The sequence below is a fragment of the Siphateles boraxobius genome, unplaced genomic scaffold (assembly GCF_051911475.1).
Source record: "Siphateles boraxobius isolate OS27281-9 unplaced genomic scaffold, OSU_SipBor_1 22, whole genome shotgun sequence".
In the NCBI taxonomy this organism is placed as follows: domain Eukaryota; kingdom Metazoa; phylum Chordata; class Actinopteri; order Cypriniformes; family Leuciscidae; genus Siphateles; species Siphateles boraxobius.
This window is the reverse complement of record NW_027508833.1, coordinates 14,543,965-14,569,351: the sequence shown is the minus strand read 5'-3', so window position 1 is coordinate 14,569,351 and position 25,387 is coordinate 14,543,965. Positions and strand designations below refer to the sequence as shown.

The 25,387-nt window shown below is 38.2% G+C and overlaps 1 protein-coding gene and 1 long non-coding RNA gene across 2 annotated transcripts in view; both read left to right on the top strand.

The window, feature by feature from the left end:
* The window catches only part of LOC143746699 (kinesin-like protein KIF6), a 203,184-nt gene that overhangs the window by 18,113 nt on the left and 159,684 nt on the right, over positions 1-25,387 (top strand). The window contains exons 4-9 of the mRNA XM_077238694.1: positions 3,642-3,789; positions 3,962-4,071; positions 12,888-13,017; positions 15,701-15,907; positions 17,849-17,992; positions 18,127-18,213. Of these exons, the coding sequence (XP_077094809.1) occupies positions 3,642-3,789; positions 3,962-4,071; positions 12,888-13,017; positions 15,701-15,907; positions 17,849-17,992; positions 18,127-18,213 (826 nt within the window). The remainder of the gene's footprint in view (positions 1-3,641; positions 3,790-3,961; positions 4,072-12,887; positions 13,018-15,700; positions 15,908-17,848; positions 17,993-18,126; positions 18,214-25,387) is intronic.
* LOC143746705 (uncharacterized) lies at positions 8,027-8,537 on the top strand. The gene is made up of 2 exons (XR_013206603.1): positions 8,027-8,387; positions 8,430-8,537. It is a non-coding gene; the product is annotated as an uncharacterized LOC143746705 (long non-coding RNA).

Below are 25,387 nucleotides of genomic sequence, written 5' to 3'. Positions count from 1 at the left end.
ATCTTAACCAGAAAGTTAAACCAAAAGTTATTTGTTTATAGTAAAATTAGACCATATTTGTTGCTTTCTGTTTCTAAAACATATCTTCATGCCATCATTATGTCCACTCTGTCGTTTTGTTTACCTGTTTGGTCACTCACAACAAATGAGATCCTTGAACCTGTAACAAGACTCTATAGGTGTTTCTCAATGTCAAGGAAGGATCCTCGGAAGCCGTTATTTCGAGGATGCTACGTCATCGACATCCGTCGAAGGACTGTTCCAATGTCGAGGATCCTCAGAATTTCAACCAAGGACTGAGTCCTCCGTTCGAAAAATATCCCATACACAGGAAAGGATGCATATGTGTAGCCTTCGCGCTCTCAAATCACCCACAATCCTATGCGCCAGCTTTGCTATCTTGTTCAAAAAATAAAAGATGTCAGACGTTAGCGGAGTCGGAGCAATAACGGGGCACTATGCTTGTACATGTAAGTTACCATACATTTGTTATAACCGTTGTACATATAAGTAAAGTTTAACGTTTAAGTGCCAGTACAAATTACTACCGTATTGATATTACAAATTATACAAATATATACAAATTACGTTATTGATGGCTAACTGAACCGGACCTTTCATTTAGCTTGGTTGCCATCACCGGCATTTCTTTTATAAATAACTAGTTAAGTTGTACAAAGTAGCTTTGCTAGCCTGTTCCATTTACGTGTTCTCCGAATGCTAAAGAGGAGCCTCGCCTAGACTCTGAAGGAAATGACTTGGAAGGATCAATCCTGCCAAGGAAGTATCCTTGACATTGAGAAACGGCTTATAATAGAGCCTATAAGATCCACAACAGGCTTCCAGGCTGGACCCACTGTATTGCATCTTTTTGTAATGCCTTGACATTTCAGAACTATAAAATAAGCCATGGGATAAACTTGTATTATCAAATCTTAAATGGACACACTTCAGCAGCATTGACTGCGTTGGTTCCAAAACTCAGCTCAAGGCTCGAGCGTACTACGAGATCTGTTACAAATGGACCTTTGCCTATACCGGCTTTTAGGAACTGCTATGGACAGAGATCTATTTTTCATGTGCTCACTAAAGCCTGAAATGAGACTCCACAGCACATCAGAACTATAACACCAATAAGACTATTTAAAATAACATTTACTCGCCATCTAATGGATAGGTATCTGTGACCAATGAGATGGCTTCATGGCCTCCCTCTGATGCTTATTCTCTTGGTTTGTGTATTTGTTGCTGTTTTGTCTAGGAGTTGTGTTGTGTATGAGGTGTTTATGTTCTGCAGAACAGGAACCTGCTGAAAATCAGTTTTATACTGAGTCAGGCCCGATTGTCTTTAATCTTTTTCTGTTTAAAAATATAAAAATAAAAAAATAAATGTAAAAAAAAGTAATTTCCTGCACATCAGATTTATATTGTTTGGTTTTACTCATTGTGATGAATTATTTTGGCCTTTTTTCATATTTATAATTAATCATATTTACAGGAGTATAAACTCCTGTGAAACAAAAAGTCATGGCTGGACAATTTCATGTCCCTAGTCACCCTGTGCTAAAATGTAAATAGATATAATTTACTTAATTAAAAAATTCTAGGGGTGCCAATAATTGTGGCCAACGTGTTTTGGAGAAAAACATTTATTTCATAAAGAGATTTTTCCCACATTATGAAAGGTTCGATTTTTTTTATTTTATTTTTTTTAAATAAAATATCAAAAGGAATAACAATGCATATTTATTTTTACAGCCTTCTTTGTTCATATCTACCAAGGGTGCTAATAATTCTGACCACAACTGTATATTGTTGTACTGTAAAAAAAAATAAAAAAAATTCTAGTTTAAATAAATGCTATTCTTTTTTTTACTTTTTTAAAACTTTTTATTCACCAAAGAACCTAAAAAAGTATCACAGCTTATATCACAGTCAAAGATTCCAACATTGATAATAAATCAACATATTATAATGATTTTTGAAGGATCATGTGACACTGAAGACTGGAGTAATGGCTGATGAAAATTCAGCTTTGCATCACAGAAATAAATTATATTTTAAAGTATATTAAAATAAAATAAACACTATTTAAAATTTTTATAATATTTCACAATACTACATTTTTTTCCGTATTTTTGAATAAATAAATGCAGGCTTGATAAGCATAAGAGGTTTTTTGAAAAACATTAAAAATAGTAGTGTTTCCAATCTTTTGACTAGTACTGTGTGTATACGATTTACATATTACTGTTTCCAATGCAGGTTGTAAGAATAATGTATAGTAACTTTTGCCTATAACATGAAACATCAATGTTACTGCGTAAAGCATTGACAAAAGAGTAAACCGTTTGCTCAGGACTAAACAAAAGTGTGAAAAGTTTCATGTTCCAAGGTCAAACCATTAGTGAAATAGCAGACACGCAAATAAAAAGCTCCAGAAAAGACTGACTTGCCATATACTCAGACAAACAATCGTTTATCCATCTTCTCACGCTTCAGTTTCCACTGACGCTTGAAAAGCGAACCGAAATTAGGCCTAAAATTATGCCTACACACAAATTTGCTCAAAACATATTTTAATTATCTCGTTAAACCCTGAATAGTAGTCATAAAATATGCATTGGGAGTGAAGTGAAAATGTGTGTGCTTGACCCAGAAACTTGAAACTTGTAAACTCAACCTCAGGCTTACAAGTCCTTTTGGGTTGATTCACTTTTATTGCTCACAAGGTCTGTCCTAGGGCAACATTCACAGTCTTCTTTGGCAGGCATCTTTACAGTACGGTTGCATGGGTACCAGCCTTCCCATAGCTTCAACAACATGATGGAGCATTCAGTTCCCTTGTAAATGGAACATCTCTGGGTTTTGTACGTAATCTAACTTGTAATGTAATTTGCTCCCATGGTTCTGGTGCTTATTGACCCAAGGAAAAATTTACTTTTTGGTATTCTATTCCCTACAGTAGATATGACTCATGGTCATATGATCTTTCCACCAAAGTACTGTGTAATTTTACCCAAAAATAATGGCATGCATGCCCAAAACACAAAGATTATTCAGATCCCATCATTTTAAGGTCAAAGCATGAGGGGTGTACATTGTTGGAGTACAGTAATGGAAGTAGTAAACTCTGGTATTATCACTCTGTTTTGTTGTTGAAAACAAAAAAGCATGACGTTTGCAAAATGTTTTGGGGTTTAAATGTAACAGTGTTCAGAATCACTGCAAAAATGTCCTTAACCAGCAAATAATATTGGCCACACTACACTCCAGTATTCTAGTTCTCTGTGACAACAATATTTCCTGTTCATTTTTTTTCATAAATACGTTAAAGTCGCAAAATGCTTTATGAGCCAAAGCATTTCAGAAAAAATATTGAAACATGAAAAACATGATTTTTTTAATTACACAATTGATTAAAAAAATATTTCATAAAGGATTCAAATGTAATTGTGATGAATAGGTACATATGCAAATTTAAAACTATTTAAAGAGCTCTTTTGTATTACACATATTCATAGTTAAACATAACACACAAATATTACAGTTAACAATAGTTTCCTGAGAATGTCACAGCTTTAAAAAGTTTTGTAGCTATTTTTAGAAACCTGTCATGAGAACCTTGCATTTTTTGATAGTGTGCTGGCAGGTTATAATGGCACCATCTTTGCCTATGGCCAGACCGGAAGTGGGAAGACCTTTACAATCACTGGAGGTGCAGAGCATTATAATGACAGAGGGATCATTCCTAGAACTCTTTCTTACCTTTATCATCATATCAGCAAGGTCAGTACGAATTTGCATATGTCATTCTGGAACCATGGATTTAAATGGTGAAGGCTGGCAAATATTTACGCAAAGCATTCTGTTATTCCAACTGGTAGTAATATTTTAGTTTTTAGTTTATAATTGGTCTGTTTTGATGTAATTATTAAAATAGTTGTATATCTGTTTGCAGGACAGCAGTATGGTCTATACAACCCACATTTCTTACCTGGAAATCTACAATGAGGCCGGCTATGATCTGCTGAATCCCCAACATGAAGCATCTCGTCTGGAGGACTTACCGTCAGTCTCTGTTTTTGACCTTTGTTCATTTTCAATTCTCATAATTGTAGATTAACTTAACACTTCATTATATCAGTTCTGATCTATCATGATATGGTTCAAACTACTTTGAAAATAGACATTGCCCACTTCTGAGCACACAAGCTGAACTTAGATTAATGACACTTTAAATCCACTGTCACTGTTACTAGCAGTATTGCTTCTCACTTTTTCTCTCTCTTTTTGCTGTTACCTCTCTGTTTATTCATCCATATCTTTGTTCATATTTCTGTGAAGAAGAAAAGAAAAGATGTTAACAGTATAAATTAAAACGTCCAAACGGCTAACTGAGCAATTTTTTATTGATTTCATGTTAGTGTCAAAAAGAAAAGAAAAAGTTCAAATATATTGATTGATTTGGTATTCATCTCTGATTTGTTTTTGTCTTCATTGATTAACAGACATTGAATCCCTTGTGTCTTGATTTTTTTTCATTGCATTGTCTTTGCTTACTTTTTCATGTTGTTTAGTTTATCACTTAGCCTCATGTGAGCTCTTGTGAGCTCATGTGAGCAAACAGTTTGTGAATAGGCTACTACAAATGATGGTCGTGAATAAGATATAATATTCAGATATTTTTAAAGCACAACCCTCTAATGTCAGAATGTTTATTTTGGGGAGTGGCCACTCAGTGTGCAGTGTGAGCCAGAGTGGCCAGGGACTAGAGCGGCAAAAGCCAATGTGTGCTTCTTTTACTGATATATTTAACGATATATTTTGCATTTCTAATCCAAACAACGTCAAACTCGGCACTGCACTTACTTGTGCCAGTAGCAAAACACCTGTCAAGTTTGAAATGCATCGGACTAACGGTTCGAGAGATATGCAAATAACAGATATGCCCGTTCAAAATCAGTTTTTGTTCGTGTTTTTAGTAATTGTTGGTTTTGGTGTGTTTGAGTGCTTATTGTTACAATTACACAGTAAAAGTTCAGTGACATTTTATTTGTGCATGGTAGAAAGCAAATACTGATACTGACATAATGACATACAATAAATATGGAAAATTGAACTACAGGGTTGCAAAACAATTTAAAATGGTGATATTAGGTGACATGTATTTGGGTATCTGTGTACAGGTAGCAGGAGTTTAGATTAGATTAGATTTACATTAGTGTCAACTTTGTTGTTATTGTGCAGATTACAATTATAGAGACAACTAGAAAAAAAAGTTTGATGAGACAAACTTTAAGTTGGGTTGAAAAAGCCAGAACAGAGAGTTTGATGAAGTTTAAAATAGTTTGAAGTTTAAAGTAATTTGAAGTTTGATAGATGGATTAGTTAGAGAGAAAGAAAGAATCGTTAGAAAGAAAAGAAAGATTAGTTAGATAGATAGAAAGATTAGTTAGAAAAAAAGAAAGATTAGTTAGAAAGAATGAAAGAAAGAATGATTAGTTAGAAAGAAAGAAAGATTAGCTAGAAAGAATGAAAGAAAGAATGAAAGAAAGAAAGATTAGTTAGAAAAAAGAAATTAGTAAAAGAAGAAAGATAAGAAAGATTAGTTAGAAAGAAAGAAAGAAAGATTAGAAAGAAGAAATGAAGTAGAAAGAAAGATTAGTAAGGATGAAAGAAACAAAGATGAGGTCGAAAAAAGAAAGACTAGGTAGAAAGAAGGATTGATTTCCATTACACGAGAGTAGATGTTAAAACTTCATGCTGATTTGTACTCGGCTTTCGCCAAGATAATCACCAACTAAGACGTAGCTTTACAGTAACCTATGCTTCTCCATTCATTTACGCTTCTTTCCATCTGGTGACGTGAATCTTCTGTCTGGTGTTAATACAGTGTATTGCGCGTCAGCACACACAACGGCTGCAACCACAGTGCGGTCCCCCATAACAACCCTCTGGATTGAGCGGAGTAGGGAACATCTCTAGGGTCTTCAAGTGGGCACCTTCCGTCCTCAGTGTTTCGTCGACTAGCCCACGACACCTCAAGAGGGCTCGACAGTGACTCTGGCGTCCCAGAGTCACCCCCCTCCGTCCCCCACTCAACTCAGCCCAGCTTACTGACCTCTACTTCCCTCTTGCTGCTGAGACCTAACCACAATCTCACAATCTCTCCGCAACCCAACCATACGCGCCAACCCGTTTGACTAAGGCTGTCGAGCCCCACTGGTGCGTTAATATGCAGTTTCAGTGGCAACGGTTCCGTATGGCATACCACCTACCACAAAACACAATATCTGCCCAACCACCCGTCATTCACGCAATATACACAGGAACGTAATGACTGTAAATACTATACAACCTATACAAATAAACCAACAGTTGCTGCTGAGACCTAACCACAATCTCACCGCAACCCAACCATACGCGCCAACCCGTTTGACTAAGGCTGTCGAGCCTCACTGGTGCGTTAATATGCAGTTTCAGTGGCAACGGTTCCGTATGGCATACCACCTACCACAAAACACAATATCTGCCCAACCACCCGTCATTCACGCAATATATACAGGAACGTAATGACTGTAAATACTATACAACCTATACAAATAAACCAACAGTTGCTGCTGAGACCTAACCACAATCTCACAATCTCTCCGCAACCCAACCATACGCGCCAACCCGTTTGACTAAGGCTGTCGAGCCCCACTGGTGCGTTAATATGCAGTTTCAGTGGCAACGGTTCTGTATGGCATACCACCTACCGCAAAACACCATATCTGCCCAACCACCCGTCATTCATGCAATATACACAGGAACGTAATGACTGTAAATACTATACAACCTATACAAATAAACCAACAGACCTTTCAAGTTTTCAAGAATTCTACGAAACCGTAGCATGGCGGCCTGTACACAGCCAGCTAGAATCTTTCCGTCTCAACCACAGCCAGTTGCTGTTCCTTTCTGCTGCTTCAGATAAGTTCTTTACTGTACGACGCAACTCTTGGCCACTGAATCCGTCGTCTCTGAGGAACCGGGTTGTAGAGTGTGCCACAAAACCACGACAACCCACTTCCACTGGATAAACCTGGACTCTCCATCCTCGCTGTTCTGCTTCAGTGGCCAGATGAGCATACCGCAGTTTCTTCCTCTCATATGCCTCATCTACCGCATCCTCCCATGGCACTGTTAACTCTATCAGTTGAACAATGCGTGCTGATCCAGACCACAAAACAATATCTGGTCGTAGGTTAGTGGTGGCAATCTCAGGTGGAAAAATAAGCCGTTGATCAAGATCAACCAGCATCTTCCAGTCCCTAGCAGCTTCCAGTTGTCCTGGGCGAGAATTGGTGTTAGCACCTTTTCTTGGTGGTTGCTCGCCTGGGCGGAGGAATATTGTCTTCTGCGTGTAATGTTTTGCTAGAACAGGCGGCAATTTATTGGTCATACTACGCTTGCCTTCCAAGAAAGATAGATAGAAAGAAAGATTAGTTAGAAAGAAAGAAAGAAAGATAGATAGAAAGAAAGAAACATTAGTTAGAAAGAAAGAAACATTAGTTAGAAAGAAAGATAGAAAGATATATAGAAAGAAAGAACGAAAGATTAGTTAGAAAGAAAGAATGAAAGAAAGATAGATAGAAATAAAGAAACATTAGTTAGAAAGAAAGATAGATAGAAAGAAAAAAAGTTTAGTCAGAAAGAATGAAAGATAGATAGAAAGAAAAAAAACATTAGTTAGAAAGAAAGATAGATAGATAGATGGAAAGAAAGATTAGTTAGAAAGACAGAAAGAGATTAATTAAAAAGAAGATAGATTAGTTAGAAAGAAAAAGATGAATTCAAAATAAAGAAGATTAGTAAGAAAGAAAAAATAAAGAAGATAGATTAGTTAGAAATAATGAACGAGAGAAAGATTAGAAAGAAAGAAGAAAGATTACTTAGAAAAAAAGAAAGATTAGTTAAAGAAGAAAGATTAGTTAGAAAGAAAGAAAGACTAGAAAGAAGAGAGACGAAAGATTAGTTAGAAAGAAAGACAGATAGAAAGAAATATTAGAAAGGATGAAAGAAAGAAAGAAAAAAGAAAGAAAGATTAGTAAGAAAGAAAGAAAGATGAAGTAGAAAAAATATAAAGATTAGGTAGAAAGAAAGAGATTAATTAGAAAAAAGATAGATAGAAAGAAAGATTAGTTAGAAAGAAAGAATGAAAGAGATTAATAAAAAAGAAAGATAGATTAGTTCAAATGAAAGAGATTAATTAAAAAGAAAGAAAGTTTAGTTAGAAAGAAAGAACGATTAGTAAGAAAGAAAAAAGAAAGAAGATGGATTAGTTAGAAAGAAAGAAAGAGATTTGTTAGAAAGAAAGAAAGGTAAGTTAGAAAGAAAGATTAGTTAGAAAGAAAGAAAGATAGATTTGTTAGAAAGAAAGAAAGATTAGTTAGAAAGAAATATTAGTTAGAAAAAAAGAAAGATTAGTAAGAAAGAAAAAAGAAAGAAGATAGATTAGTTAGAAAGAAAGGTAGAAAGAAAGAAAGATAAAAGATAAATAGATTAGTTAGAAAGAAAGATGGATTAGTTAGAAAGAAAGATAGATGGATTTGTTATAAAGAAAGAAAAATACATGGATTTCTTAGAAAGAAAGAAAGAAAGAAAGAAAGAAATAAAGAAAGATGGATTAGTTAGAAATAAAGATTAGTTAGAATGCAAGAAAGATATATTAGCTAGAAAGAAAGATAGATTAGAAAGATTAGATTAGAAGAAAGAAATTGAGAGAGATTGGTTAGAAAGAAAGAAAGAAAGATTAAATAGAAAGAAAGAGAGAAAGAGTAGTTAGAAAGAAAAAAGATTAGTTAGAAAGAAAGAAAGAAAGAAAGAAAGAAAGAAAGAAAGAAAGAAGAAAAATATTAGTTAGAAAGAAAGATAGATAGGTTAGAAAGAAAGAAATATTAGGTAGAAAGAAAGAGAGAGAAAGAAAGAAAGGATTAGTTAGAAAGAAAGAAAGGTGGATTAGTTAGAAAGAAAGATGGATTTGTTAGAAAGAAAGATGGATTAGTTAGAAAGAAAGAAAGAAAGAAAGAAAGATAGATGGATTAGTTAGAAAGAACGAACGAAAGAAAGATGGATTAGTTAGAAAGAAAGATTTGTTAGAAAGAAAGATATATTAGTTAGAAAGAAAGAAATATTAGTTAGAAAGAAAGAAAATAAGATTAGTTTGAAAGAAAGAAAGATTAAATAGAAAGAAAGAAAGATTAGTTAGAAAAAAAAATATTTGTTAGAAAGAAAGATTAGTTAAGAAAAGAAAGATTAGTTAGAAAGAAAGAAAGAAGATTAGTTGGAAAGAAAGAAAGATAGATTTATTAGAAAGAAAAAAGATTAGTTAGAAAGAAAAAAAGATTAGTTAGAAAGTAAGAAAGATTAGTCAGAAAGAAAGAAAGGAAGAAAGATTAGTTAAAGAAAGAAAGAAAGAAAGAAAGAAAGAAAGATGGATTAGTAAGAAAGAAAGATGGATTTGTTAGAAAGAAAGAAAGTAAGATGGATTAGTTAGAAAGAAAGAAAGATGGATTAGTTAGAAATAAAGAAAGATGGATTAGTTAGAAATAAAGAAAGTAAGATGGATTAGTTAGAAAGAAAGAAAGATGGATTAGTTAGAAATAAAGAAAGATGGATTAGTTAGAAATAAAGAAAGATGGATTAGTTTGAAAGAAAGAAAGAAAGATAGATAGATGCATCAGTTAGAAAGAAAGATTAGTTAGAAAGAAAGAAAGAAAGAAAGATAGATTAGTAAGAAAGAAAGATAGATTGGTTAGAAAGAAAGATAGATTAGTTAGAAAGAAAAAGATTTGTTAGAAAGATTAGTTAAGAAAATAAAGATTACTTAGAAAGAAAGAAGATTACTTATAAATAAATAAATAAATAAATAAGATTAGTTAGAAAGAAATAAAGATTAGTTAGAAAGAAAGAAATAACGAAAGATTAGTTAGAAAGAAAGAAAGAAGATTAGTTAGAAAGAAAGAAAGATAGATTAGTTACAAAGAAAGAAATAACAAAATATTAGTTAGTTAGAAAGAAAGAAAGAAGAAAAAGATTAGTAAGAAAGAAAGAAAGATTAGTTAGAAAGTAAGTAAGATTAGTTAGAAAGAAAGAAGGAAATAAAGAAGAAAAAGATTAGTTAGAAAGAAAGATGGATTGGTTAGAAAGAAAGATGGATTGTTTAGAAAGAAAGAAAGAAAGAAAGAAAGAAAGAAAGAAAGAAAGAAAGAAAGATTAGTTAGAAAGAAAGATTTGTTAGAAAGAAAGAAAGATGGATTAGTAAAAAAGAAAGATGGATTTGTTAAAAAGAAAGAAAGAAAGATGGATTAGTTAGAAAGAAAGAAAGATGGATTAGTTAGAAAGTAAGATGGATTAGTTAGAAATAAAGAAAGATGGATTAGTTAGAAATAAAGAAAGATGGATTAGTTTGAAAGAAAGAAAGAAAGAAAGAAAGAAAGATAGATAGATGGATCAGTTAGAAAGAAAGATTAGTTAGAAAGAAAGATAGATTTGTAAGAAAGAAAGATAGATTGGTTAGAAAGAAAGATAGATTAGTTAGAAAGAAAAAAGATTTGTTAGAAAGATTAGTTAAGAAAAGAAAGATTACTTAGAAAGAAAGAAAGATTAGTTAGAAAGAAAGAAATAACGAAATATTAGTTAGAAAGAAAGAAAGAAGAAAAACATTAGTAAGAAAGAAAGAAAGATTAGTTAGAAAGTAAGTAAGATTAGTTAGAAAGAAAGAAAGAAATAAAGAAGAAAAAGATTAGTTAGAAAGAAAGAAAGATGGATTGGTTAGAAAGAAAGAAAGAAAGATTAGTTAGAAAGAAAGAAAGAAAGAAAGAAAGAAAGAAAGAAAGAAAGAAAGAAAGAAAGAAAGAAAGAAAGAAAGAAAGAAAGAAGATTAGTTAGAAAGAAAGAAAGATAGATTAGTTAGAAAGAAAGATAGATTAGTTAGAAAGAAAGATAGATTAGTTAGAAAGAAAGATGGATTAGTAAGAAACAAAGAAAGATGGATTTGTTAGAAAGAAAGATGGATTTGTTAGAAAGATGGATTAGTTAGAAAGAAAGGAAGAGAGATGGATTAGTTAGAAATAAAGAAAGATGGATTAGTTAGAAATAAAGAAAGATGGATTAGTTTGAAAGAAAGAAAAATGGTTTAGTTAGAACGAAAGATTAGTTAGAAAGAAAGATAGATTAGACAGAAAGAAAGATATATTAGTTAGAAAGAAAGAAATATAGATTAGTTAAAAAGAAAAAAGATTAGTTAGAAAGAAAGAAAGAAAGATTAGTTAGAAAGAAAGAACGAAAGATAAGTTAGAAAGAAAGAAAAAAGCAGAAAAAGATTAGTAAGAAAGAAAGAAAGATTAGTTAGAAAGCAAGAAAGATTAGTTAGAAAGAAATAAAGATTTGTTAGAAAGATAGATAGGTTAGAAAGAAAGAAAGAAAGAAAGAAGAAAAAGATTAGTTAGAAAGAAAGAAAGATGGATAAGTTAGAAAGAAAGATTAGTTAGAAAGAAAAAAGATTTGTTAGAAAGAAAGATAGATTAGTTAGAAAGAAAGATAGATTAGTTAGAAAGAAAGAAAGATAGATTAGATAGAGAGAAAGAAAGAACGAAAGATTAGTTAGAAATAAAAAAAGAAAGAAAGAAAGAATGAAAGATAGATTAGTTGGAAAGAAAGAAAGATAGATTAGTTAGAAAGAAAGATTAGTTAGAAAGAAAGAAAGATAGATTAGCTAGAAAGAAAGATTAGTTAGAAAGGTTGCTGGTTCGATTCCAGTACCGGCAGGAATATGACTGAGGTGTCATTGAGCAAGGCACCTAACCCCCAATCGCTCCCCGGGCGCCACTCAAGGCTGCCCGCTGCTCTGGGTGTGTGTATCCACGTTTGCAGTGTGTGTGTGTTCACTACTCACTACTCTGCTCCTAATGTGTGTGCACTTACTTGGATGGGTTAAATGCAGAGGTCAAATTCCAAGTATGGGTTACCATACTTGGCCATCACGTGTCACTTTCACTTTCACTTATTAGAAAGAAAGATTAGTTAGAAAGAATGAAAGATTATTTAGAAAGAAAAAAGATTGATAAGTTAGAAAGAAAGAAAGATAGATCAGTTCGAAAGAAAGAAAGATAGATTAGTTAGAATGAAAAAGATAGATTAGTTAGAAAGATAGATTAGTTAGAAAGAAAGAAAGATAGATTAGTTAGAAAGAAAGAGATTAGTTAGTAAGAAATATAGATTAGTTAGAAAGATAGATAGATAGATAGTTTGAAAGACAACTCTCTAATCAGAGTGACGGATTCTCCCAACTCCTCTCGTCTTTTAAGGATATCGTGTACCCAAAAGCGCCTGTTTTTCTTTTGATATTTTTTTGTAACGTAAAGCAGAAGCAGGTCATCCATTTTCGCTCCTTTGAAACCGCAGCGCGGGCGCGCGCATGCTTAGAATAAAAAGACCGTTATCGGTTGTTGGTGTGGACGCATATACATGTAAGTTATAGTTATCTTTATCGTTATCTTTATAGTTATCGTGCTTGGCGTGAACGGGCCTTAAAAATTATATTATATTAACATGTAAAGACAGTAAACCCAATAATGTTATCATGAGTGCAAGGATGCCGGAAAAAGGCGTTTCCTGTCCACCCACAGCAATTATGCCCAAAAAGCAAATGTGCATTGCATTGAGTTGTCAGTCCTGCTGAAATTGCATGCTCATATTTTTCACATTATATGTCCTCTGATTAAAGGATTAATCTCTGGCCCTGTCTACATGGCTGAGGTTTATGATTTGATGAATACCTATTTCCCACACTCGCATAATACTGTTTGCTCATCTTCTTAACGTTTTTTTCATTGATTTAGGAGGGTAACAATAATGGAAGACTCAGACCAGAACATTCACCTCAAGAACCTGTCGTTGCAACAGTCGGCCAATGAAGAGGAAGCTTTGGATTTGCTTTTTTTAGGAGACACGAATCGTATGATTGCAGAGGTGAGGCCATCAGTTTGTATGCTCTCTATTGGCGTCCTACTCTTTGGCCATGTTCAGTTCACGTAGTCATTGTTCAGGATTGACAACTGTTTTTGTAAGACATTTTTTAAAAAGAAACAAAAAACAACTTTTTTATATGTTCAATCATTCTAAGTGTGTACAACATGTATTTACATTTGGCACAAACCAATAGGAGAAATCCACCCATCCATCCATTCTCCAAACTGCTCTTCCGGTAATAACAGCAGTCTTGTAAACTCACAACAGGGTATGTGCACACATAGACCCGCTTCACAGGCCAGTATCAAAATCATTGCTTTTTTGCCGCTCACTTGAATTCATGATTAGCTGATCATAGTAAAGGTCATTCTTGGTCGGCCGCTCTCTCATGGAGCTTGGTGAACGGAGCACAAATAGTGTAATAATCACAGGTTGTAACTGCATTACTTGCATTAAATATTTTTAAGACATTAAACAGAAAATATTAATCACAGAAATTAGCCCATTATTTTTGACATCACTTATATAACATACAAAAAAAAACATGAAAATGTTAATACGGTAAACATAATACGGTCATACTTCCTGGTTCTGGTAAGAACTCTAGCTGCTGCGTTTCGGACCAGCTTTAGTTTGTTTATTAAGCGTCCAGGGCAACCACCCTAGCATTACAATAATCTAGCCTTGATGTCATGAACACATTAACTAATTGTTCTGCATTTGTTTTAAGATGGAAAAATGTGGTTTTACAGATACTAGACATGTGACTTTCAAATTAAAGATTGGTATCAAAGAGCTCACCCAGAGCAGCCATCCAGTGTTAGACAGTATTCTAGGTTATTACGTGAGGAAGTTTTTTGTCCAATGATTAGAATCTCTGTTTTTTTCAGAATTAAGTAAAGCTGCTTTGAAACAATCTATATTGTTAGAAGCGCTATATAATTGAAGGTGACTTGACTTGACTAGTGAGAGAAATATTACATGTGTAAAATAAACTGCAATGTTAAAATTAACATACAAATGCATTAGTCATACGATGGTGAATTTGGCCTGTCACCTTAGCTGGCCTTGTCCTTGATTGTATTTAACAATAAAAATGAAAAAAAAAAAATGTAATCAAGCATCGGTGTAGTAGGTGTCATTAAATAACAAAGGTATATTGAACACAGAAGGCAGATGAGAAACAACAGAACATGTATAAATATGGCAGGCAGAGATAATGACAGTAGATGATGGTAGTAGATAAGGGAGAGAATACACTTACGATTGATGATGAGGATGAAGGTAAGTATTCCAGGACACGGAGGAGGGTATTCTAGAGGTACGTTTTTCAACACAGCAGGAAAAAAAACTGAAACCCTCAACCCAGTACCACCACTACTTCAGTGTCAGCTTCATGGACAACAGCTCACAGTTGCCAATTTCATATTTGGCCTTTGCAGACAAAAGCTTTCAGGAGTAGTAGGTACAAGAAAAATAGCTTAGGAGGAGTAAATCCAGTAGATCCAGCTTTGAAAAAACTGTTGCCCCTCGCAAGTTCTCCATAGTTGCTGGGACATGAGAAAGTTGGAACATAAACTTAAATGTGATGTTGTTAAGGGCTTGGTAATCAATGCAGGGCCACCTACCTTCTTGGACACAATGAAGAAGCTAGATACAGCAGGTGACTTGAATGGATAAATATAGCCTTGCTTTAATGCCTCACTGATATACTCTTTCATCGCTCATTGTTCAGGCGAGGACAGGGGATAAACTCTCCCATCTGATAAGGAAGCACCTGGAAGCCGGTAAATGGTTCAGTCACAAGGGCCGTGAGGAGGAAGTTGAGAGGTGCACTTGGGGCTAACCAAATTGTGGAACTGGCGGTACTATTGTGGAATAGATATGGATTACTTAATAAAAGGACTCTCAATGGTAGTGGAGAGAGTTCGTCACCAGCTGAGAGGGAGGAAGGTGTTGAGCGAACTGTAGACAGCGATGGAAACATTGATTTCCCCAGGCACAGATCTCGTTTGTGGACCAGGACAGCACAGGAGAATGTTTGATGAGCCAGGGACGGCCGAGGATGAGGTCTGAGCCGGTAACTATGCCTAGCACCAGCAAAGGAATGGTCTCAGAGTGTAGGGTGCTGGCCTGAAGGGTGAGATGAGCATTTTGGAAAGCCTGGAAGCTTGACAGCATTATAATATATGTACTGTAACATTTTCTTAGTGTAAGAGACATTCAAGAGACTCATCAAACATTCTCCTGTGCTGTCCTGGTCCACAAACGAGATCTGTAAGAGATTGAGGTCTTTAGCTCACATACTCATCCCTTTTCTTATATCAGTGTACCCTGATGAGTTATTCCATGTTTCATTCTCTCTCCATCACAGTGTGCTATTTTTAGCTTCTGAAAATAAACTACTCAAAAGTAACCATATACAAGGATACCAAGTAACAGACACTAATCACACACATTTCTTTGGGAGGATAATTGTATGCTGTAAGTCATCTTGAGTTTTCTCTGGTGTACATGTGCTAAATATCTGTCATCAACAACATCTGAGGATAAGGATAAAGACTCCTTGCACTTTATTACAACAGATATATTTATTTAATATAATTTGACCATTTTATTGTTATTTGCTGTAACAGTAGTTCATTCATCCCTGGTCTCTATCTACATTTCCATCTTTTTGTAGACTCCCATGAACGAGGCTTCTACACGGTCTCACTGCATCTTTACCATTCACATGTGCAGCAAAGAGCTGGGCTCAGCCACGGTACGGTGCTCGAAGCTGCACTTAGTGGACCTGGCTGGGTCTGAAAGAGTGGGAAAGACAGGTGTGGGAGGTCAAATCCTTACGGAAGCTAAATATATTAACCTCTCCCTGCACTACTTGGAGCAGGTAGGAGAACTTTCTTTGTTACAGATGTTTTTTTTAAGGTGCACTATGGAATTTTGGTCTCTCCGACAGATTAATCCATAATTGTCTCTGATTTTCATATCTGAATAGATCTGCATATATCTGGTCTGGAAATAAAACCAAACTGCAAAATAATAAGATATATAGTGCAGCCTATATTTAATTTGGAAAGCTGAGTATACCGGCGCAAAATAAAAACACATTGCGGTATATGTATTTTTAATAATACACTTCACAAGAGTCGCGGCAGCAGGTATTTTTATGAATGCAATGTGTGGCACTGTCGCTGATTCATGCTGAAAATTTGTTCATACTGTAACAGTTTGTCTCATTTTTAGAATGATTATTTATTCCATGGTTAAAACAACATAGTCTTGTGATCTGTGGATAAACAATTTATACAAAATTATATGTGATAAGGATATTAAATCGAGCTGTAAGGTGGTGTATCTTTAGCGCTCCAAAGACTTTATAGCCTTTAAGTAGCTTTTAGAGGAGCTCTGCTTTCAAAACAAAATATATATTTTCCAGAAAAAAGCTACTTTTTCCCAATGATTAGCTTATTTGACATAAAAAGTAGCAATACAACATTGTTACAACTTCTTTGTCAAGGATAACACAATAAAGTAGCATTAACTTATTTCCATTCTGGTCCTTGATTTTTCTTTTTTTTTAATGAGACCTTTTCATGACAAACCATACACACACAAAAAAGATAACTAACAAATAAAATACACATATATATCCAATCTATTAAACCATCCTATCTAAAAACAATCTCTTCACTCTTATTCTAAAACCAACATTATCCGTTAAAACCTTAATGTACATAGATTAAAATGTATTATATTTATAATTTATAATACTATTTAGAATAATGTCCATGTCTTACATTAACTCGAGAGAAATATGAGTTAAAATACACTGGGGCTCTATTATTAATTATTTTATGTACCATTTTTAGTTTCAAGAATGCTAACTGTCTTTCAATAGGTAACCATCCAAGCTGCTGAAGGTGTCCAATATCCACATGAGTAAAATAATGATATCCTAAAACTACATTCAGTAATTTATTTTGTTACTTTTGTAATTGTGTCAACCACATACTGGATAAATCAGTCAGCAATGAACAACACGCATACTCAAGTTGACTTTGTACTAGGCCTGTAGCAGGGACCTTTAAACTTTCTTTATTTAAAAAAACTAGCATATCTAGCTACAAATTTAATTTGAGCATTAACTTTTCCTAAAACTTTCCAGGCCATACTTACACCACTTAAATTGTCATCCAGAACACAACCAAGTTGATGGTTGTTCTTCCATTCGACTGATGTTCTTTTTACAAGTGCACAACCATCTACTTTAACTACTAAATCATCTGCCTTTCTTAACTTAGATTTTGACCTAAAGAGAATAGATTCTGTTTTATGCAGACATAATAAAAGCTTATTTTCAGACAGCCAGTCACCTTAAGCTCCTCACTTCTCCTGTATTCTATTTGTCTCCTTATCTGCAACTACTAAAGCAGCAGCATCTGTGTATAAAAACATATTACACTTACACACCTCTTGTGTGTGCATGCATGTATATATATATATATATATCATCAAATGTGTCAAGTCCGACCTAACAACTCAAAATATACATTAAATCAATATTCTAAGCTTACATTCGAGAATTGTGGCAAAACACAGTTTTAGACACAGATTTTTCATGTATTTACTCAATAATACAATTTTGTTAATTTTACCTGAATCTTCCATGGTGTACTCTTAACCAAAAATTATTACTTGAAAAATATTATAATTTAAATAATTGTGAATACACTGTTTATACTGACATGACCATACTGTGTTTTAAAAGGAGTTTGAATCATATTATAGAAATTACAATTTGGTGGGCTCCATTTGCTTTCTGGTTTAGGTCATCATAGCCCTGTCGGAGAAGAATAGGTCCCACATCCCCTACCGCAACTCCATGATGACCTCTGTGCTTAGAGACAGTTTGGGTGGTAACTGCATGACCACCATGATCGCTACTGTGTCTGTGGAGAGGATAAACATTGCTGTACATCTCTTAACATCAATTTTCTTTTTAAATTAGCATTAAGGGCAACTCGTTTTTTTACTTCTTCTTTTTTTATCTTCACATCACTCATGCACATCATTCCTCTCCTACTCTCCCTCCTCCTACTCTCTTAGGAGTCTATGTCCACCTGTCGTTTTGCTCAGAGAGTGGCTTTGATTAAGAATGATGCTTTGCTTAATGAAGAACTGGATCCTGCTCTGGTGAGTCTTACATTAACATGTGTAAAATTACACTACTTTTAAAGAAATAAAATAAGATCAAATGATAGAGTATTTTCTTGTATCCCAGTATAATGGGCAGGGGTAAATATAAATAAGACATTCATTGGTTGAATTCCTGGAATTTGTGGAACCCTATTGTGTTTGTACTGATATTCCTCTGCTTCCTCTTCTCCTTTTTTTCTGCCAAAAAAGTGTATGGGTGTTGAGGTGCAGTCACATTTACCATTGTTCTCCAAAATGTTGTGGGCAAATTCCAGTCATTTCAATAGGAATCCACAGGAGAGCTGCAAAAAGAAAATATAGCTGCGAGAAGTGATTTCGGGCCCAAGCTCGTGGCACCGAAACCCCGGTGCCTTTAGTTAGGCTTGGGCACTTCATCGCTGCTTGCAGCTATATTTTTTTATTTTTATATATATATACACACACACACTCACCTAAAGGATTTTTAGGAACACCTGTTCAATTTCTCATTAATGCAATTCTCACATGGCAGTTGCTTCAATGCATTTAGGGGTGTGGTCCTGGTCAAGACAATCTCCTGAACTCCAAACTGAATGTCAGAATGGGAAAGAAAGGTGATTTAAGCAATTTTGAGCGTGGCATAGTTGTTGGTGCCAGACGGGCCGGTCTGAGTATTTCACAATCTGCTCAGTTACTGGGATTTTCACGCACAACCATTTCTAGGGTTTACAAAGAATGATGTGAGAAGGGAAAAACATCCAGTATGCGGCAGTCCTGTGGGCGAAAATGCCTTGTTGATGCTAGAGGTCAGAGGAGAATGGCCCGCCTGATTCAAGCTGATAGAAGAGCAACTTTGACTGAAATAACCATTCGTTACAACCTAGGTATGCAGCAAAGCATTTGTGAAGCCACAACACGCACAACCTTGAGGCGGATGGGCTACAACAGCAGAAGCCCCCACCAGGTACCACTCATCTCCATTACAAATAGGAAAAAGAGGCTACGATTTGCAAGAGCTCACCAAAATTGGACAGTTGAAGACTGTAAAAATGTTGCCTGGTCTGATGAGTCTCGATTTCTGTTGAGACATTCAGATGGTAGAGTCAGAATTTGCCGTAAACGAAATGAGAACAAGGATCCATCATGCCTTGTTACCACTGTGCAGGCTGGTGGTGGTGGTGTAATGGTGTGGGGGATGTTTTCTTGGCACACTTTTGGCCCCTTAGTGCCAATTGGGCATTGTTTAAATGTCACGGCCTACCTGAGCATTGTTTCTGACCATGTCCATCCCTTTATGGCCACCATGTACCCATCCTCTGATGGCTACTTCCAGCAAGATAATGCACCATATCACAAATCTGGAATCATTTCAAATTGGTTTCTTGAACATGACAATGAGTTCACTGTGCTAAAATGGCCCCCACAGTCACCAGATCTCAACCCAATAGAGCATCTTTGGGATGTGGTGGAACGGGAGCTTCGTGCCCTGGATGTGCTTCCCACAAATCTCCATCAACTGCAAGATGCTATCCTATCAATATGGGCCAACATTTCTAAAGAATGCTTTCAGCACCTTGTTGAATCAATGCCACGTAGAATTAAGGCAGTTCTGAACGCGGAAGGGGGTCAAACGCAGTATTAGTATGGTGTTCCTAATAAAACTTTAGGTGAGTAGGTGTATATATATATATATATATATATATATATATATATATATATATAATATACAGGTCCTTCTAAAAAAATTAGCATATTGTGATAAAGTTCATTATTTTCCATAATGTAGTGATAAAAATTTAACTTTCATATATTTAGTTTCATTGCACACCAACTGAAATATTTCAGGTCTTTTATTGTTTTAAAACTGATGATTTTGGCATACAGCTCATGAAAACCCAAAATTCCTATCTAAAAAAATTAGCATATTTCATCCGACCAATAAAAGAAGTGTTTTTAATACAAAAAAAAATCAACCTTCAAATAATTATGTTCAGTTATGCACTCAATACTTGGTCGGGAATCCTTTTGCAGAAATGACTACTTCAATGCGGCGTGGCATCGAGGCAATCAATCTGTGGCACTGCTGAGGTGTTATGGAGGCCCAGGATGCTTCGATAGCGGCCTTAAGCTCATCCAGAGTGTTGGGTCTTGCGTCTTTCAACTTTCTCTTCACAATATCCCACAGATTCTCTATGGGGTTCAGGTCAGGAGAGTTGGCAGGCCAATTGAGCACAGTAATACCCTGGTCAGTAAACCATTTACCAGTGGTTTTGGCACTGTGAGCAGGTGCCAGGTCATGCTGAAAAATGAAATCTTCATCTCCATAAAGCTTTTCAGCACATGGAAGCATGAAGTGCTCCAAAATCTCCTGATAGCTAGCTGCATTGACCTTGCCCTTGATTAAACACAGTGGACCAACACCAGCAGCTGACATGGCACCCCAGACCATCACTGACTGTGGGTACTTGACACTGGACTTCAGGCATTTTGGCATTTCCTTCTCCCCAGTCTACCTCCAGACTCTGGCACCTTGATTTCCGAATGACATGCAAAATTTGCTTTCATCCGAAAAAAGTACTTCGGACCACTGAGCAACAGTCCAGGTCAGGTGCTTCTGCCGCTGTTTCTGGTTCAAAAGTGGCTTGACCTGGGGAATGCGGCACCTGTAGCCCATTTCCTGCACACGCTTGTGCACGGTGGCTCTGGATGTTTCTACTCAAGACTCAGTCCACTGCTTCCGCAGGTCCCCCAAGGTCTGGAATCGTTCCTTCTCCACAATCTTCCTCAGGGTCCGGTCACCTCTTCTCGTTGTGCAGCGTTTTTTGCCACACTTTTTCCTTCCCACAGACTTCCCACTGAGGTGCCTTGATACAGCACTCTGGGAACAGCCTATTTGTTCAGAAATTTCTTTCTGTGTCTTACCCTCTTGCTTGAGGGTGTCAATGATGGCCTTCTGGACAGCAGTCAGGTCGGCAGTCTTACCCATGATTGCGGTTTTGAGTAATGAAACAGGCTGGGAGTTTTTAAAAGCCTCAGGACTCTTTTGCAGGTGTTTATAGTTAATTAGTTGATTCAGATGATTAGGTTAATAGCTCATTTAGAGACCCTTTTCATGATATGCTAATTTTTTGAGATAGGAATTTTGGGTTTTCATGAGCTGTATGCCAAAATCATCAGTATTAAAACAATAAAAGACCTGAAATATTTCAGTTGGTGTGCAATGAATCTAAAATATATGAAAGTTTAATTTTTATCATTACATTATGGAAAATAATGAACTTTATTACAATATGCTAATTTTTTGAGAAGGACCTGTATATGTGTGTGTGTATATGTGTGTTTATATATATATATATATATATATATATATGTGTGTGTGTGTGTGTGTGTGTGTGTGTATATGTGTGTGTGTATATGTATATATATATATATGTATGTATGTGTGTGTGTGTATATGTGTATATATTAAGTATATATATATATATGAAAATATAGCTGCGAGCAGCGATGAAGGGCCCAGGTAACTAAAGGCACCGGGGTTGCGGCGCCACCGGCTTAGGGCCCGTAAAACTTTCTGCCGTCGAATCAAGCGACCAGCAAGCATAGGAAAGCGCCTGAAGAAGCCGGCCGTCTTCACCACCTTCAGCCCTCTGTGCCTGCTACGCCATCCGGCGCCGAGTATCCTTTTGTGCTTGCCTTCTGTGAGTGTTCGCCGCTGCGACACTCACTCTCTCTCTCACTAAAAAATCGCAAGCGTTTTTATTAAAATGCCTCGCCTTTCCTGCGTCTCGTGTAGAGCCCTGCTCAGCGCAGGAGACCGCCATGTCATTTGCGCTCTCTGCCTGGGCCCAGACCACGCAGCCCTCGCCCTAAATTCGGGCGGCTGCGAGCACTGTGAAGCGCTTCCGTTATCGACCATGTGGGCTCAACTCGAAGCCTTCACCCCGGACGCTGTCAATCCACCCTCTAGACCACGCAAAAAGAGGCGGCGTGCGCAGAGGATGCTGGAGCCTGTGGCTATAGTGAAGTGCTCGCCGGATCGCATCCCGCCAGCCTCACTCTCTCCTTCTCCGCCCCTCCCGGACGCGCAGCCGCCTCAGGGGACGAAGCTGAAGGGGCATACCCAGGTGACAGCTGTTCCATCCTGGCATCGGACAGCGAGGAGTGGTCGAGCTCTCATCACTCCGCCTCCTCCTCGATCCAGGAATCCAGCAGGACTCGGGTTGGCGTGGACGCCGATCTCATGCGCCTCCTTTCAAAGGCCGTTGACCAACTCGGCCTTGATTGGTCACCTCCTAAGGAGCCCGCGCCCAATAGGCTCGAGGGCTGCTTCCTTAGCGAGATGGCGCTCAAAGTCTGCCCTCCCGTCTAAAGCCTGCAGGACCACCTCAGCCCATGTCGGCCTCGCGTTCGATGCCGCCGGACAAGCTACTTCCGCCCTGCACTCGATGGCTGTGCTGCAGATCCTCCAGGCTGATCTCCTCCGTGAATGGGATGAGAAAAGCAAGGACCCACCCGCCATCACGGATTTAAGGAGGGTGACGGATCTCTCCCTTCATGCGACGAAATCCGCGGTTCAGGCAATGGGCAGATGCATGCGTGCCACAGAGAGGCACCTCTGGCTGACGCTTGCGGATATGAGGGAGTCAGAGCGTTCCGCGTTTCTCGACGCACCGCTCTCCCCTACTGGTCTTTTCGGCCCAGCGGTGAACGGGATCGTCGACCGCTTCTCCGAAGTACAGAAGACCTCGCAGGCCATGAACCTTTTCCTGCCTCGACGTTCTAGCTCCTCTGCAAGCTGCCCACGTGAGCTGCATGCGTGACACGCCAGCCAGCACCCAGCTCAGCCCCAGCCTTTGCAGCGTCGACAGGGTGGCCGCCCTAGATCACACTCTTCTGGACGCAGGTCGCCTCCCCCTCCGGGGACCCCGGCCCAGGGTTGCGCTGAGGCCCGAGCAGGCAAAGTCCTCCTAGCAACCCCAGAGAGGAAAAGACGGCTGGGTCTCGCTGCGGCCGGACCACCGTCAAAATATCTCATCCTGTCAGTCCCCTCAGAGAAGGCTACTGCAGACGCACATTTAGCAGCCAACGAGTCGCCTGAATACAAACGCCGTTTTTATGGCGACCTAGAGAAATCTCAGAAAGAGTATAAATTCTGGTTATCCGGCTCACGCCAATGGTGTTTTAAGTGTAGAAAATGTGCCCACAAGTCAGTGCTCACCCCTACACATAAACACGATGCCCCACGTGTCTCACACACTCACAGAGCCCACTCTCATAAAGCTGGCAAATGCCGCTCTAGTGCTAGAGGTAGAGAATGTGCCCACATATATTTGCTCACACCTACTCGCTGCCCACTCTGTTACATGGCAACAGCCTCACAGCCGCCAAGTTATGAATGTAAGTCACCTGCCCGCCCACGAGCGCTCACGCTTACTGACAAACACTTCGCCCCAGGCTCCGCTCGCACTAAATACCATCACCAAATTTTCCCCATTCCCAGTAATCGGGTCATCTCAAGTGATACAGACAGTCACAATTGTCAGCGAGCCGCCGTTCCCGAGATCAGAGGGTGCGCGCGCCCCGCACACACCTCCGGTTCAGTTTCCCGAGCCCGCGAAGCGCGGTGATCGGAACCTGGAGCCCATTCTGCCCCTAGCTATACATGTAGAAGCATGGAAGGCTATTCCAGGTGTGTCAGAGTGGGTGCTGAGCACAATAAGACAGGGCTATTCGCTTCAGTTCGCTCGCCGCCCCCTTCGCTTCCGAGCACGGACCGAGCCGAAAGTGAAAGCGGATGTAGCGCATCTACTCCGGACAGAAATAGCCAAACTGCTGTGCAAAGGGGCCATAGAACCAGTACCTCCTTCTCTGAGCAAGTCAGGCTTTTACAGCCGATATTTTCTCGTACCCAAGAAGGACGGACCTCTAAGACCTATCTTAGATCTGAGATATTTGAACAAAGCTCTTATGAGACGGCCGTTCAAAATGCTCACGACCAGACAAATCCTTGCACAAATTCGTGCGAGGGACTGGTTTATCTCTCTCAATCTGATAGATGCATACTTTCAGATCCCAATAGACTCTCGTCACAGGCCATTCTTGAGATTCACCTTCGACGGTCGGGCATATCAATACACCGTCCTCCCGTTCAGCCTTTGTCACCCCGTACATTTACAAAGTGCATGGATGCGTCTCTCGCCCCCTTGAGAGTGAAAGGGCTGCGAATTCTGAACTATTTGGACGATTGGCTGATTTTAGCACAGCCAGAGGTAGAACTGTTATCTCACAGAACAGTGCTTCTCAGCCATCTGGAAAGCTTGGGCCTCACGGTCAACTGGACCAAGAGCTCATTACTGCCCAGTCAGTCAGTTTCCTTTCTAGGAATAGAGCTGGACTCTGTGGCTATGACGGCCCGCCTATTGACACAGCGCGCGCGCCGTGTTCCGACACCTGGCCTTTCCTGGTCTTTCCAGGAGGGCAGCATCACATCTCTGAAGACATTCCAGAGGATGCTAGGCTGTATGGCATCAGCAGTGGCTGTGCTTCAGCTGGGCTTGCTGCGCATGCGCCCGCTACACCGCTGTCTGAACACCCAAGTGCCTCACCAGGCTTGGGTTTCAGGCTACAGACGAATCAGAGTGACTCAGAGCTGTGTTTTGGCTCTGCAGCCCTGGTTAGCGGCCGACTGGTACCAGCAGGGAGTGACAATGGGGGCTGTCTCACACCGAAAGTTCATCTCGACGGACGCCTCCAACTCAGATTGGTGTGCCGTCTTCGAGGGCAGACCGGTCTTTAGCCTGTGGTCAGACCAAGAGAGACACTTCCACATAAACTGTCTGGAAATGATAGCGGTCGAGAACGCGCTCAAAGGGGGCCGTTGCAGCGTTCGCTGAGTCCAGTCAGTAGGAAAAGATGAGCTCGTCATCTGCTTCCTTAGAGGAGCTAGACGGATGAATCCCCCGCTACCCCCGTCAGTTCCCATATGGGATCTTTCATTGGTCCTCGAGACCCTGAAAGCTTTCCCCTTCGAACCGATAGACTCCATGGACGTAAAGTACCTTTCGCTCAAAACCGTATTTCCTGACAGCTCTATCGTCAGTCATACGTGTGGGGGATTTACACGCGCTACCTGTTAGCGCGGCGTGCCTTGAGTTCGGGCCAAATGACTCTATAGTCATCCTTAAGCCAA